The sequence below is a fragment of the Humulus lupulus genome, chromosome 2 (assembly GCF_963169125.1).
Source record: "Humulus lupulus chromosome 2, drHumLupu1.1, whole genome shotgun sequence".
Classification (NCBI taxonomy): domain Eukaryota; kingdom Viridiplantae; phylum Streptophyta; class Magnoliopsida; order Rosales; family Cannabaceae; genus Humulus; species Humulus lupulus.
The window spans coordinates 175,849,871-175,862,211 of NC_084794.1; the positions used below are offsets into that span (position 1 = coordinate 175,849,871).

Genomic DNA, 12,341 nt, shown 5'->3' on the forward strand with positions numbered 1-12,341 from the left:
TATTTTATTATTTTTATACTTTATTCATAAAGTTTGATAATATATGTAGATAAAATAGGTAATTAAGTTAACTTTACTCTTAAAATTAAGTTAAAATTAAAATAATAAAACTTTATTGTTATTTTTTAAAATAAAAAGTAAAAATTATAATAAGAATTTGATAATTATTAAAGAGCATCATAATAATTATAATTAAATATTTTTTTATATATGAAACTTTATAATACAATCATAACTAACAATAACATATATTCATAAAATTTGATAATATATATTCATAAAATTTAATAATTTATTCATAAGATTTAATAAGATTTCATAATTTACTTAAAATAATTGATAAAAAAATTATTAGCAAATAAATGTAGTTTTTTATGATTATCACATTGTGATAATTTATTTTCCACTTGAATCAGTTATGACGATTGACAAGAGTTGGATAACTAATAGATGACGTAACTTTGATGAGTTTTGGAATGGTCTTCAAGCATTTATACAAATGGCAAAGAATCATGTGAATGCTTCGGGAGAAGTCAGGTGGCCATGCGTTTAGTGTGTCAATATGTTGAATCAGAAACTGGATGTGGTGGAGACTCACATACACAAATATGAGTTTTTGGAGCGATGTATGAAGTGGACCTACCACGGTGAAGTTGATATGCCCCCAATAGTGGACGACGGGGCTCCAGTGACTAATGAGATGATTGACATCATCAATGATGTTCACTGCAACAATTTTGAGTATATATTACAGTAAAAAATAACACATATTAAAAAGCGTTATTAATACACGTTTAATTTTCTTTTCACAGCCAATTTAGGCGCCAAATAAAATAGAAAGAAGCGCCTAATGAAAATTTTGTCTAACCCATTTGCCTCCTCTGCCCCTCTCTTTCAGACTTGACTATCTTTCCTTCTCTCACTCTCTCTCTCACTATGTCTCTAATCCATTTTGTTGAGCCGTTGGATCACCGCGATCTGTACGATTCTTGCTGCTCCTTCTCCCTCACGCGATTTTTGCTGCTTAGTCTCCCCCTTCTCCCTCATGCAAGTCTTGCTGCTCCTTCTCTAACTCCGTCTTCTCCCTCACGCGATTCTCCCTCACGACATTTCTCCTACTGGAAGCAAAAACCCAGGCAAGAGCACTCTAACCTCATTTGTCTATGTGAGGTATTTTTTTTAATTAAGATTTCAATTTAATATCAGATAATCACTGATTCGAAAGCTCGCTTGTAATGACGCTATCGAAATCGGACCTCCCAGCGATATACTCATTCTTGACCAATTCATTGAGTGGCGACGAAAGCGTCCGCAAGCCAGCAGAGGAGGCTCTCGCTCAGTGCGAGGCTAGGCTCGGCTTTTGCTCTTATCTCATGGTGAGTACTCTCTCTCTTTACTTTTTGAAATTTTTTCTTCATTAGACCTGGTACTGTTTGGTCCATTTTTTATGTTGTTTGGTAATAAAGCCAAAGGATATATTTTTATTCTAATTACTTTTAGTTTGATTGAATTTCTGAATTTGTTCATAGTTTTCTGATTACCTTAAGCATTTGTTGAGAAAGTACAATGGTTATGATTGTTGTAGACAAGCAATTTGAACAATATTGTTTCATTTAAATTGTCAATTTATATTTCTACAGGTACTTTGTTTTAACTCCTCATGATTTGGAGGAGTTGTACCACAACCCTGAATCATTTCATCACGAGCAGGATATGATTCAGTGGACGGAAAAATTGAGGCCTTGTGCTGAGGCTTTGTACATTGTTTTGTTTCATAACCATAGCGAGGTCGGTGGTTTTTATTGTTATGTAATAACCCAAATTGTTTTCTGTTGAATAAATAACTTACCTTCTCTTTTGGCTGAGTAAATAATTATCTACTTATTTGATTTAGATTTCTACTTTCTAGCTTTTAGGTCCTCTTGTGGTTTCAATCCTTCAAGAAGCAATGAATGGTTGCCCAACACCAGTTACTAAAATCACTCCAGGGCTGCTTCTAAAAGATGCTGCTTATGCTGCTGCTGCATATGTTTATTATGAGCTTTCAAATTACATGACCTTTAAAGATTGGTCTGTCAATTCTTTACTTTGCTATCTATATTGTCAACTAACTAGTTTATCTTTCTAAATTAAAATTCATGAATTATTGCTGCATTTAAATTAGGCTCATGATTTGCTTCCATGAGATCTGTAGTTTGATTCTTCTCTATAGCAAAATGTTCAAGTTTTCTGCCTATTAGGGTTTATCAAGAGGAACTAGTACTAAAAAAAGTGTGCCGACTTGTTAAACTTAATAACTTGATAGAATTGATATTTGGTCTAGTGTGTTAATTAGGTGGGGTTCGGGTGGGGAAAGGGTGCGTGTAGCATGATGCGTTTTAATGTTAGCCCCAATTTTATGCATACAGTTTTGATGAGAATAGTGCATACGGTTGGTGCACTATTGTTGAAGGGTTGTAATATTTTGTTCTCAACATGTTAAAGTGCCTGAATTCACCCCAACTGATAGTGTCAATTGTTTTGATGAATAATAGTGCCAGAAGTGGTTAGGATAACTTGACTTGTTCACACTTCTAAAGGCTAGGTTCAAAGCAATACTTGTGATTTAGCTAGAGAGTTGGTTTGTACGATCGGTTGTCTGTTAAAGTTAGCTTATAGTTTGACATATCTATTTATTTCAGGCTCTAATATCTTCTTGGGTTTGTTATATTTACATGATTTTGTCTTCCTAATGTGTAAATTTGCAGGTTTAATGGTGCATTATCACTAGATCTCTCAAATGATCATCCAAATATGCGTATCATCCATCGGAAAGTCGCAATTATATTGGGACAATGGGTTTCTGAGGTGATATATTTATTTGATTTTTCCTATTTTAAAAATATTATGGATTCAAGGGAGCTATACAAGCATATAGAAGTTTCTTCTCAATATATGTCAAGTGGTGGCAGATGCAAAGATTTTTTTTCAATTGCAATGTTTCTTGCTTCATTGCTGCTAATTGCATACTAACATTTAAGATATTTAACTGTGTTTCTGGTCAGTAAACTAGGAGAATTTTTTTTTTGTTTTTGTATAATTGTGCTACTGTACTCTATTTGTAGAAGCTGTGGAATGGATAACTATTTATGTGTGTGTATGTATATATATTAGTGGAGTTTTTTCATTAACTCTAGATAAAAAGATGCATGTTAAGATGAATTTTCCACCTTATGTGTTTTTGTCCTTGTATGCGTTTTTTTCCATTGGATTTATATCTTGTAATACCTTTGACATGATATTAGAGTATAATGTGTTTGGTTTTTTTTGTTTGTGTTATGGCAGATTAAAGATGACACTAACAGACCAGTATACTATGCTTTGATCAAATTGCTACAAGACAAAGACCTATTTGTTAGAGTATGGTGCATAGGGCATTATTCTCAAACATGCTTATTTTTTTCCAAAATTGTATCACCTACATAGTTCAACTTCTAAGCTTGTGCTTTATTGGCTTTAGTTGGCAGCCTGTAGGTCGTTGTGTCTGCATATTGAAGATGCTAACTTTTTAGAGGGAGCATTCACTGATCTTCTTCCCGTGTGTTAGGATTCATGTTTCAAGTTGGTCGAGGAAGTCCAAGAATTTGATTCATAGGTATATATAGCTGCTGTTGCACAATGATACTATTAGTTCTATATTAATTATTTTTATATTTCTTGACCTCTTCCTACAATAAGTTTTGAAGCGTTTACCTTAAACCTTAAGGTTTTTGTTTTAATATTGTACATTATATTTTTTGTTGAATAATGGATATTCCTGCCAAACCCTAAATGTTTGGGAGAGGAAACCTTGGAGACGTATGGATTTGAATTATGCAAAAGCAAGATATCGTGTAATTTGCAATGAGAATTTAATCTCACGATAGCTTTTTTTTGTTTCATTATTTTCAGGTACATGTTTTGAATTTGATCTCCATTCTGACAGGTCATGTCAAGGAAATTATTCCATTTGCAAAAAAATTGGTGCTATTTTTCCAAAAGGTAACTAATCAAAATTTGCCAGCAGTCCTAATTTTCTAATTGCTGATAGTGTACTAATTTTATTTTATGTTGTTTGATATGATAGAAATAATTATTTACTGAAATTACAAGTTATACTCTAGACGTGTGATTTGTTTTTAAAATTAAGGGCAAAATAGAAATAAGGGGTGTTTAACTATAGTTATAGGTCAAATTTATATCTTCATCTAATATCTTATGATTAATTTGGCTGGGTTTTGTGGTAACATTGGCTTAGTTTTGTGCCAATTCTGGTTTGTTTTTGTGCCAATTTTGGCTTAGTTTTGTACCAATTCTGGTTTGGTTTTGAGCGGATTATGGTATCTTAGAAGTGATTGTAGACATTTTTTACTTAGGTCTCAACTTTAGTTAACGAATCTAAGGTATCTGGCACTTGATTTTGTTTCATGTTGCAAATTGAAATTGTTTAGCTCTCATGATGGATGCTTGGTGAATGCTCTAACGATAGTAAATGGTTATTTGTGTTTTATTTTTCAGGTGCCAGAGAACTTGGAATCTTGATCAGAATTAGACAAAAAGACAACTATTAGTGATCTTAATGAAAGGCATGGTAAGTTATTATTTTTTTTAAGGAATCCTTTTCTTATTTTTAATCACATCTAGATAATTTTTATCTCAGTTTCTGTGTAAGAAAAACACTGAGAGACTGATGAGATTTGATTGAAAACTGTCAAGTAGATGAAAATTAATTTTCTACTTATTAACTATCATCTAGCTCAAAGATGTTGGCTTTGCATAGCATCAGAATGATTTGTTGCCACCGTGGTTGATTTTAAGACTAGTTTGGCTGTTTCCCAACTATTTTATGAGTTTCATTTGACTAAGATTTTTACTTTGGAATTTAGATTGCATATTTATTCAGATTGCATATTTGTAGTATGTGCTAATGATTTTTGTTTTTGTGTGTTTTTGAGTGAAGCAAGAAAACAGTTTGATGAAAGTTCTAAGTTAGATGTTGTATTTTAGAGTTCTATAAGTTAGATGTGAAATGAGATTCTTCAAGTAAGAGTTTGGATAGTTACTCATCATTTAATATTAAGTTTTTTGTTTAGAATTCCAAAAATTGGCTTTGGCCTATTTCTCATGTAATACAATCATTGCTCAAGGAAGTTATATCAATAGTTTCATAGAGAGAAAATTAGAATCAACAACAGTATATTACCTGTTTATATTACAGTCATATTTTTTCTCTTCAAAAACAGAAAATTGATGTTCTTTTGCAAAATTTTCAAACCAAATATTAATATATAGCTTAGCCTCTTAAGCTATATAGTTTTAGGCATTTCCACCATGCATAACAGCCTAGTTGACAATACATCACTCAAGTTATTCCCACTTGGCAGATGTTGAATATTTCAGTGCCATTAATCACACCAGAAGGTTCTATACGATTACAATTTTTCATAGCCAAAAAAGCTTAACCATGGAATAATAATATGGGTTGACTTTTCACATCTTAAACTGAAACAAGTGGTCCTTTTGATCAATATTATTTTAGCTTTGGTATGCTCTAGTAAACTTCATCTGAAATAAGTGTTTGTTTTATGAGAAAATGAGATTTTGTCATTGTTATCTAACGGTTATGTTGCTAGATTCTGAAGCATGTATTAATCTTGTCACAGTAACCCATTAACCTTTTTGTTGTATGAGATATTAGCTAGCTTCCTATTTTTTTAGTGTATACATTAAATATATATATAATAATAATACTTGGGTTATAATCGGGTTTATGATTTTTTTTTCCTAATTCAAATTCTGTTTTTACTTGGTGTATATTATGAGTTGTGTATAATTTTGATTGTATATTGATGGCAAAAGGACTGGCTAGTGATGGGTGGCATTCTCAGCTATAGTAGTGGACAAAATGTGCCATCCATTGGAAAGTCCATGAAATCCTCAATGCCTTCTGGATATGTCAAAAATTTGAATGCTGGAGGTAAGAAAGCTGAAACGACTCGGAGTTGTATTGAAAATGCTTCTATTACTTGTATAAATAAATTAATGGTTGAATGGAGAGCTCCATGTGAGTGTTTATTGGTTGGATCATGGTGCTCTCAAATGTTAAGCTGTCAATTCTTATCTAATTTAACATTTGTTACAGCTTCAACCAGGCATTTTAGTATTACAGATGCTCATTTTATTGTTTTATATTTAATGCTCAGAGTTTTTTCTTCCATTTATAATGCACTCATTTGTTTTGCTTTTTCATTTATGTTGTAGACTTGTTTTTTCTCCCATAACTGATTCTGCTTCAAATCATGGCCTAATCCTAATAATTCTCTATGGGTGAGCAATTTTGACAGAGTAAGAATCTTGCAACTCTGACCAAGCTATGATTTGTTAACCAACCTCACTCTGTTACAGTTTGAATTTGTACTTTTATGTATAAGTAACAGATGTGCTGGGTCTTGGAAATTATGCCACTGATGATGATGAAATTCATATCTCTAGCTTGCCAAATTCCAGGAATAAAAAGCTTCAGCATTCAAATTTTGAAAAATCTTCAGAAGACAAGCATGATGTTGGTGCAAATGGCAGTTTGGTAGCCCTTGTTGTAGAAAGGTGCACACAAGACGCAACTTTTCATGCTCCCCCGTCACCTGGCAAGTCTAGAAGTAGAAGAAGGTATTTTTGTGAGAGTTACATTATATTTTACTTTTTCTGTAAAGTAGTTTTTAAAAAAAAAATTGATAGTGATAAGAAGGTTGCGACTTAATCTCCTTATAAGGAGGTTGTGAGTATTAGTAGACTCTGTCTTTTGTTAGCTTCAAAATGATTTAGAGTGATAACTCCAGCACTTTAGCTTTACTTATTTATTTATTTATTTTATATAATTGATTATATCTGTGCATATAGACTGTATCTTTCTCTCTTCTTACTATATATCTCTAACTCAATTGTTAATACTTATTGATTTCGTGCATTGATTGCAGTCAAGTTGCACCATGTTTAATGGTATACTTAAACTTAATTGAGTTGGCACATGTAAATTAAACCCTTTAGAATCTAAATAAATAAACATTACTATATATAATGTAAATGTTATAAAACTAATACTAATAAAAAATGAGATTTATTTTGTATAGAAGTGTTTAAAAAAATGAGATTTCTTTTTACTGGTGTATTTTGGTGTCATAGTGGCTAAAAGTATTGTGATTGGATTAATGAAAAAATATGACAGTGGTTGAATTAGTATTTTGACTTGATACTGGATTGAACATTGGTATTTTTATTATCTTCCTATGGCAGAATTAGTGCCTTGATTATCTTGTTTAGATTAGTCTTTTTGGTACTGTAAAATAAGAAAAATTGAATTTCCTTTTTTGTTTTCAAGTGTCTTTAGTTTTTCATTTTCTTGTAATTTTCATGTCTCTGTGAAGCAAGTACCCCATCCTTCTCCCTCTCTTTGTAGTTTTCAGAAGAGGGATTTCTCAACTTTTTTTTGTGTGCTCACTCTATTTTGTCATTCTCATAATTCATTAGAGTAAAACTAACCCTCCAAAAAGTTGAAGTATTAATTATTTAAATTTTGTTGTAGTTAAGCAAATGGACTCAAAACAAAGACAAGTGCACAAATAATGATGAATTGAAGAATGGAGCAAGTTTCATGCATGGTTTACTTTTGTGTATCTTGTAATGTTTTTGTTTTTCATTTTTGAAGTAAAAAATGTTTAAGATTATAAAACTTTATTATGTTATGCTTTCAAACTTAACTTAGAACTAAGATCTCATGAAGTAGACACATTCATCGTTTGAATTAGTTATTCTTTAATGTAATACTTATGGTTTATCAATCTATTGAGAATTACATTTTATGATTAATTTTGATTTTTTTTTATTAAAATACAATAATGAAAATCTTTTAATTAAAAAAAACCTTACAAGTATACTTATTAAAATATATTATCCACGCTAAAATAACAAAATTTTATTACTAGACTTTTAATATGTTATGATTTAGAAACATATTATAAGCGTAACAAATCGTTATGATTTATATAATATAATATAACAAACTAAAAACGCTATCAAAATAATCAAATGTAACAGTTGAAAAGTGTTACGCAAAAAGTATAAGATTAAATGTCAAATTTATAACCAAATACTCTAACTAAATGTTATTATTTGAATATTATAGCAATTCAAAATGTGTTATTGAATAGTTTAAGATAACATCGAACATAACATTCAAATACTGTTATAGAAAAGACAGGACTTTTAATAACAGGGGCTATGTTAGCGTTTTCAGAAGTGTTATCAATACTCCCGCTTAGCAGTTTTTAAGTGTTATGAATACTGTTTTTTCTTGTAGTGGTTATTGATGAAGAAGACACTAACAAAGAAGGTGTAAATGAAGGAATTTTAGAAGGTGGTGGCAATAGTGCGGAGAATCAATTTGATGACCTGTTTCAAGAGGCTGAAGCTGAGTTATTCCGTGGTTTTCTTCCTTGAACTTCTTAGCGAATATGATACACATGAAGGTTATGAATAAATTGACAAATAGTTCTTTTGATGAGCTTTTGAAGTTTATGAAATATGCATTCACAAAGGAGAATAAGATTCCGACTTCATTCTATGAGTCTAAGAAAAAAAATGAGGAAGTTAGGGTTAGGTTATTAATCAATTCATGCTTGCAAGTACGACTGTTGTTTGTTCTGGAAGGAGAATTTCCAAAAACAGAGTTGTCCTGTATGTGGTGAGAGTCGATGGGTTGATAAAGACACAAAGGGGAAAAAGGTCGCCCACAAAGTGTTGCGGTACTTCCCTTTGACTCCTAGGCAGAAGCATCTTTATGGTTCAAGGCATACAACAATTGATATGACCTAGCATAGTATGAGACAATCAAAAGAAGATGGCGTGATGCACCATCCTATTGATGGGGGTGGTTGGAAACATTTTGATTCCAGGTATCTATATTTTTCAAAAGAACCCAGAACGGTTCGATTGGGTTTGTCTTCTAATGGTTTTAGTCTATTTGGTAACATGATTCTATCTTACAACATGTGGCCGATAATATTCTGCACGTACAATATGCCTCCTTGGTTGTGCATGAAAGAATCATCATTCATGCTAACCTTATTGACTGCCGGTCCGAAATCACCTGGGAAGGACATGAATGTCTTCGAGGCCTGTGGTAGACAAATTGAAGGAGTTGTAGGATGAAGGAGTTCAAACCAAAGACGCTGCAACAAACAGTTTATTCAGAATGCATTCAACACTATTATGGACTATCAATGATTTTACGGCCTGTAGTAGTTTTTTTGGTTGGAGTGGCCAAGGATATATGGCATGTCCTTCATGCAACTAAGACAGTCCTTCATGTCAGGTAATTGGGAAGACGGCTTATGTTGGTCATAGAAGATTCTTATCTTGTACGCATAAATGGAGGAAGAGTCGCTTGTTTGATAGAAATTATGAAAAAGGATGTCCTCCAAGAAAATTTAGAAGTCAAGACATACTGGAACAATTAGTGCATGTTCCAGATCATTTGCCGAGTAAACATGTCAGTTTAAAAAAAGTGAAAAGAAAGCGAGATCCAAAAGAGCTTAATTGGAGTAAAAACATTATTTTCTTTGAACTTGATTACTGGTCCGAACTTGAATTGAAACACAATTTATATGTTATGCATGTAGAGACAAATGTTTGCGACAGTTTACTTGGTACTTTTCTTATGAATGAGAAATCTAAAGACACCACCAACGCACGAGTAGACTTGAAGAATTGGGGTATCCTAGAAGAGTTGCACCTCAAGGAAGATGGTACGAAATTGATCAAACCACATCCTATGTACTCTTTCACACCGGATGATAGACAGTTTTTCATCAGTTCATAAAAGGAGTTAGACTTCCTGATGGCTTTGGTTCAAATTTATCTAAGAAAGTAACTGACAATGATGGCAACATTGTTGGGTTGAAATCCCATGATTGTCTATTTCAAAGACAATCATTGAGCTTTGCAATTTCTTTAAGAAAATTTGTGCTCGTACATTGGTTGTTAAGTACATGGAGAATGTAGAAGATCAAGTGATACAAATTTTGTGCAAAGAGTTAATTTTTCCTCCAGCCTTTTTTGACATAATGATTAATTTAATTCTTCATTTACCACAAGAAGCTATCCTTAGAGGACCAGTTTACATGAGGTGGATGTATCTGTTTGAGTGATAAAGAAGTTGAAAAATTATGTCAGGAATAAGGCGTGCCCTAAAGGCTCTATAGTGGAGGGTTATGTTGCCAAAGAAGCTTTGACTTTTTGTTCGCAATATCTTTAGGGCGTAGAGACTGAATTTAATCGTCTAGAAAGAAATGAGGATATTGTTATTCCTAAAAGACAGTTGTCAGTTTTTGAATCACAATGTCGCCAAAGAAGAAAAAAGAAAATCATATCACTTGACTATCTTCATCGAAAAGAAGCATAGTGGTTTGTACTCCAACCATATATGGAGTAATTAGCTCAACACATATATGAATTCATTAAAAAAAAATCATAGCCAACTGTTATCTTACCTTAATCCCTGTGCTATACAGTGAATGCCTTCGAGAAAATTCAAACATAAATCTTTAAAAAGATTTCCCTAATTAGTTTAAATTGAACGTAAATTATCAAAACTATAAAATTTTTACGAAATTCAAATCAATTAATGCTCATATCATTGTGTTTTTTTTTTGTGTCATACTCTATAGATAGGTCGTCTGCGACAAGTACGGTCAACTGAGTGTACTAATGAATTATTTGCTTTAGTAAACGGGTTCAATCAGAATGCATACTCCTACACTGCTTTCATTGTTAACAGTGTGAATTTTTTGGTACATAGTCATGAAGAAAGACATACCACTCAAAATAGTGGAGTTTCATTGTCAGGAACCGATAATTTCAGTTTCTATGGCCAACTTGAGGAGATTGTAGAGTTATGTTATTCCCATGGTTACGCTGTAGTTTTCGATACAAATGGTTCAACACTAATGCAAGCAAGGGTCAAAATGTGACTGAGAATAACATCACTAGTATCATGATTAATTCTAAATGGTACAAGAACGAGCAGTTATTCTCGCTACTCTAGCAAAACAAGTTTTCTACTTGGAAGATACTTCAAGAAACAAAAATTGGAGGGTAGTAGAAGAAGTCAATCATCAAAAGATATGAGAACATTCAAGTATTGGTGATGATAACGAGGGTAATGCTGTGCATGATAGTACTTCATCAAATTTTTCAGTCACTGTGGAATTAGGAGAGTTGGAGGTTATGCCTTTGGATCGACCTGGTCACACCAGCATAATTGGGGAAACGTCTCGATCTGTTCCAGATGTGGATGATGATTTATCAATGACGATGATGATGACGAAATTAATGAAGATGATTTATAAAGTACAGATGATGATGTAAGAATTGACATTGATGAGGAATAGTATTTTCTTGTGAATATTCTTATTGTATGTTTAATGTGTATGTTTTAATTTCAAGACTTTTCAATCAATATATGATTTTTCTCAACAATGTTTGTTTTTCAATAGTTTCAAATGCATTACCCAAATTTTAATGAAAAACGTCCTATATTTTATTACTATAATTTTATAACTAGTTTTAAGTTAATAATGTTTGTTGTTGTTGCTCGTTCTCATGGCGGTGATGGAGTGGGTGATCCTCCTCCAGATCCTACGCGAGTACCTACTTCCTGTGAGATAGGTAATATACTATAATTAAATTATGTTTTAACAATAAATGACAAATTTTTATTATTTTATTCAATTTTAATTTTATTTTTTAATTAAAATATGCAGCGGCTATTGCGGAAAGAAAAGCTCGATCTCGATCCAAAAATTGGCAGCAGCTCGTCAATGACAATAAAGGTCCGTTGGCTCTACAATTTGATCTGAAGGAGGGAACCTACAAAGTAGTTGGTGATTTTGGGACATTGTTTATGAGACTTATTGGTAACCTTATTGGTCACCATGTCCCATTATATTATGACTCGTGGCAGAGTGTTACAGATGAGCACAAGATAGGAATGATGCAAAAAATTGAGGTAAATTTATCAACTTATTCACATGTAATGTGTTTTTTATAATTTCAAAATTCTAACCAGTTTATTTTTTGTTGAAGGAATTTTTAATTCTTCCTCGAGCTCTCCCTGAGTGGCGACTGATAGAGACTGGGATTGAGCACGAGTTTCATGATCGCTACAAGGATAGAAAATGTCGCAAGAAAAAACACTTCGATGAACATGGAGGGTATGATGATATCGAGACATCCAGAATGAATCCACTGGAGGACATGGACAACGAGAG

The 12,341-nt window shown here is 32.4% G+C and overlaps 1 protein-coding gene across 1 annotated transcript; it reads left to right on the forward strand.

Annotated features, from left to right (window-relative positions):
• Nucleotides 1–1,235: 1,235 nt before the first annotated feature.
• LOC133814947 (uncharacterized) lies at nt 1,236–6,346 on the forward strand. Its single transcript, XM_062247846.1, has 11 exons — nt 1,236–1,376; nt 1,530–1,561; nt 1,641–1,788; nt 1,910–2,070; nt 2,748–2,847; nt 3,325–3,399; nt 3,500–3,634; nt 3,931–4,020; nt 4,537–4,609; nt 5,878–5,995; nt 6,280–6,346. The coding sequence occupies exons 1-7, from the start codon at nt 1,236–1,238 to the stop codon at nt 3,584–3,586; spliced, it is 744 nt and encodes a 247-aa protein (XP_062103830.1). The 3' UTR covers nt 3,587–3,634; nt 3,931–4,020; nt 4,537–4,609; nt 5,878–5,995; nt 6,280–6,346.
• Nucleotides 6,347–12,341: the final 5,995 nt, after the last annotated feature.

Coding starts and splice junctions, on each gene's coding strand:
- LOC133814947 (XM_062247846.1), top strand. CDS start 1,236: ATGACGCTATCGAAATCGGACCTCCCAGCGATATACTCATTCTTGACC. Junction 1,377..1,529: donor GCTTTTGCTCTTATCTCATG/GTGAGTACTCTC, acceptor ATTTGTTCATAG/TTTTCTGATTACCTTAAGCA. Junction 3,400..3,499: donor ACAAAGACCTATTTGTTAGA/GTATGGTGCATA, acceptor TATTGGCTTTAG/TTGGCAGCCTGTAGGTCGTT.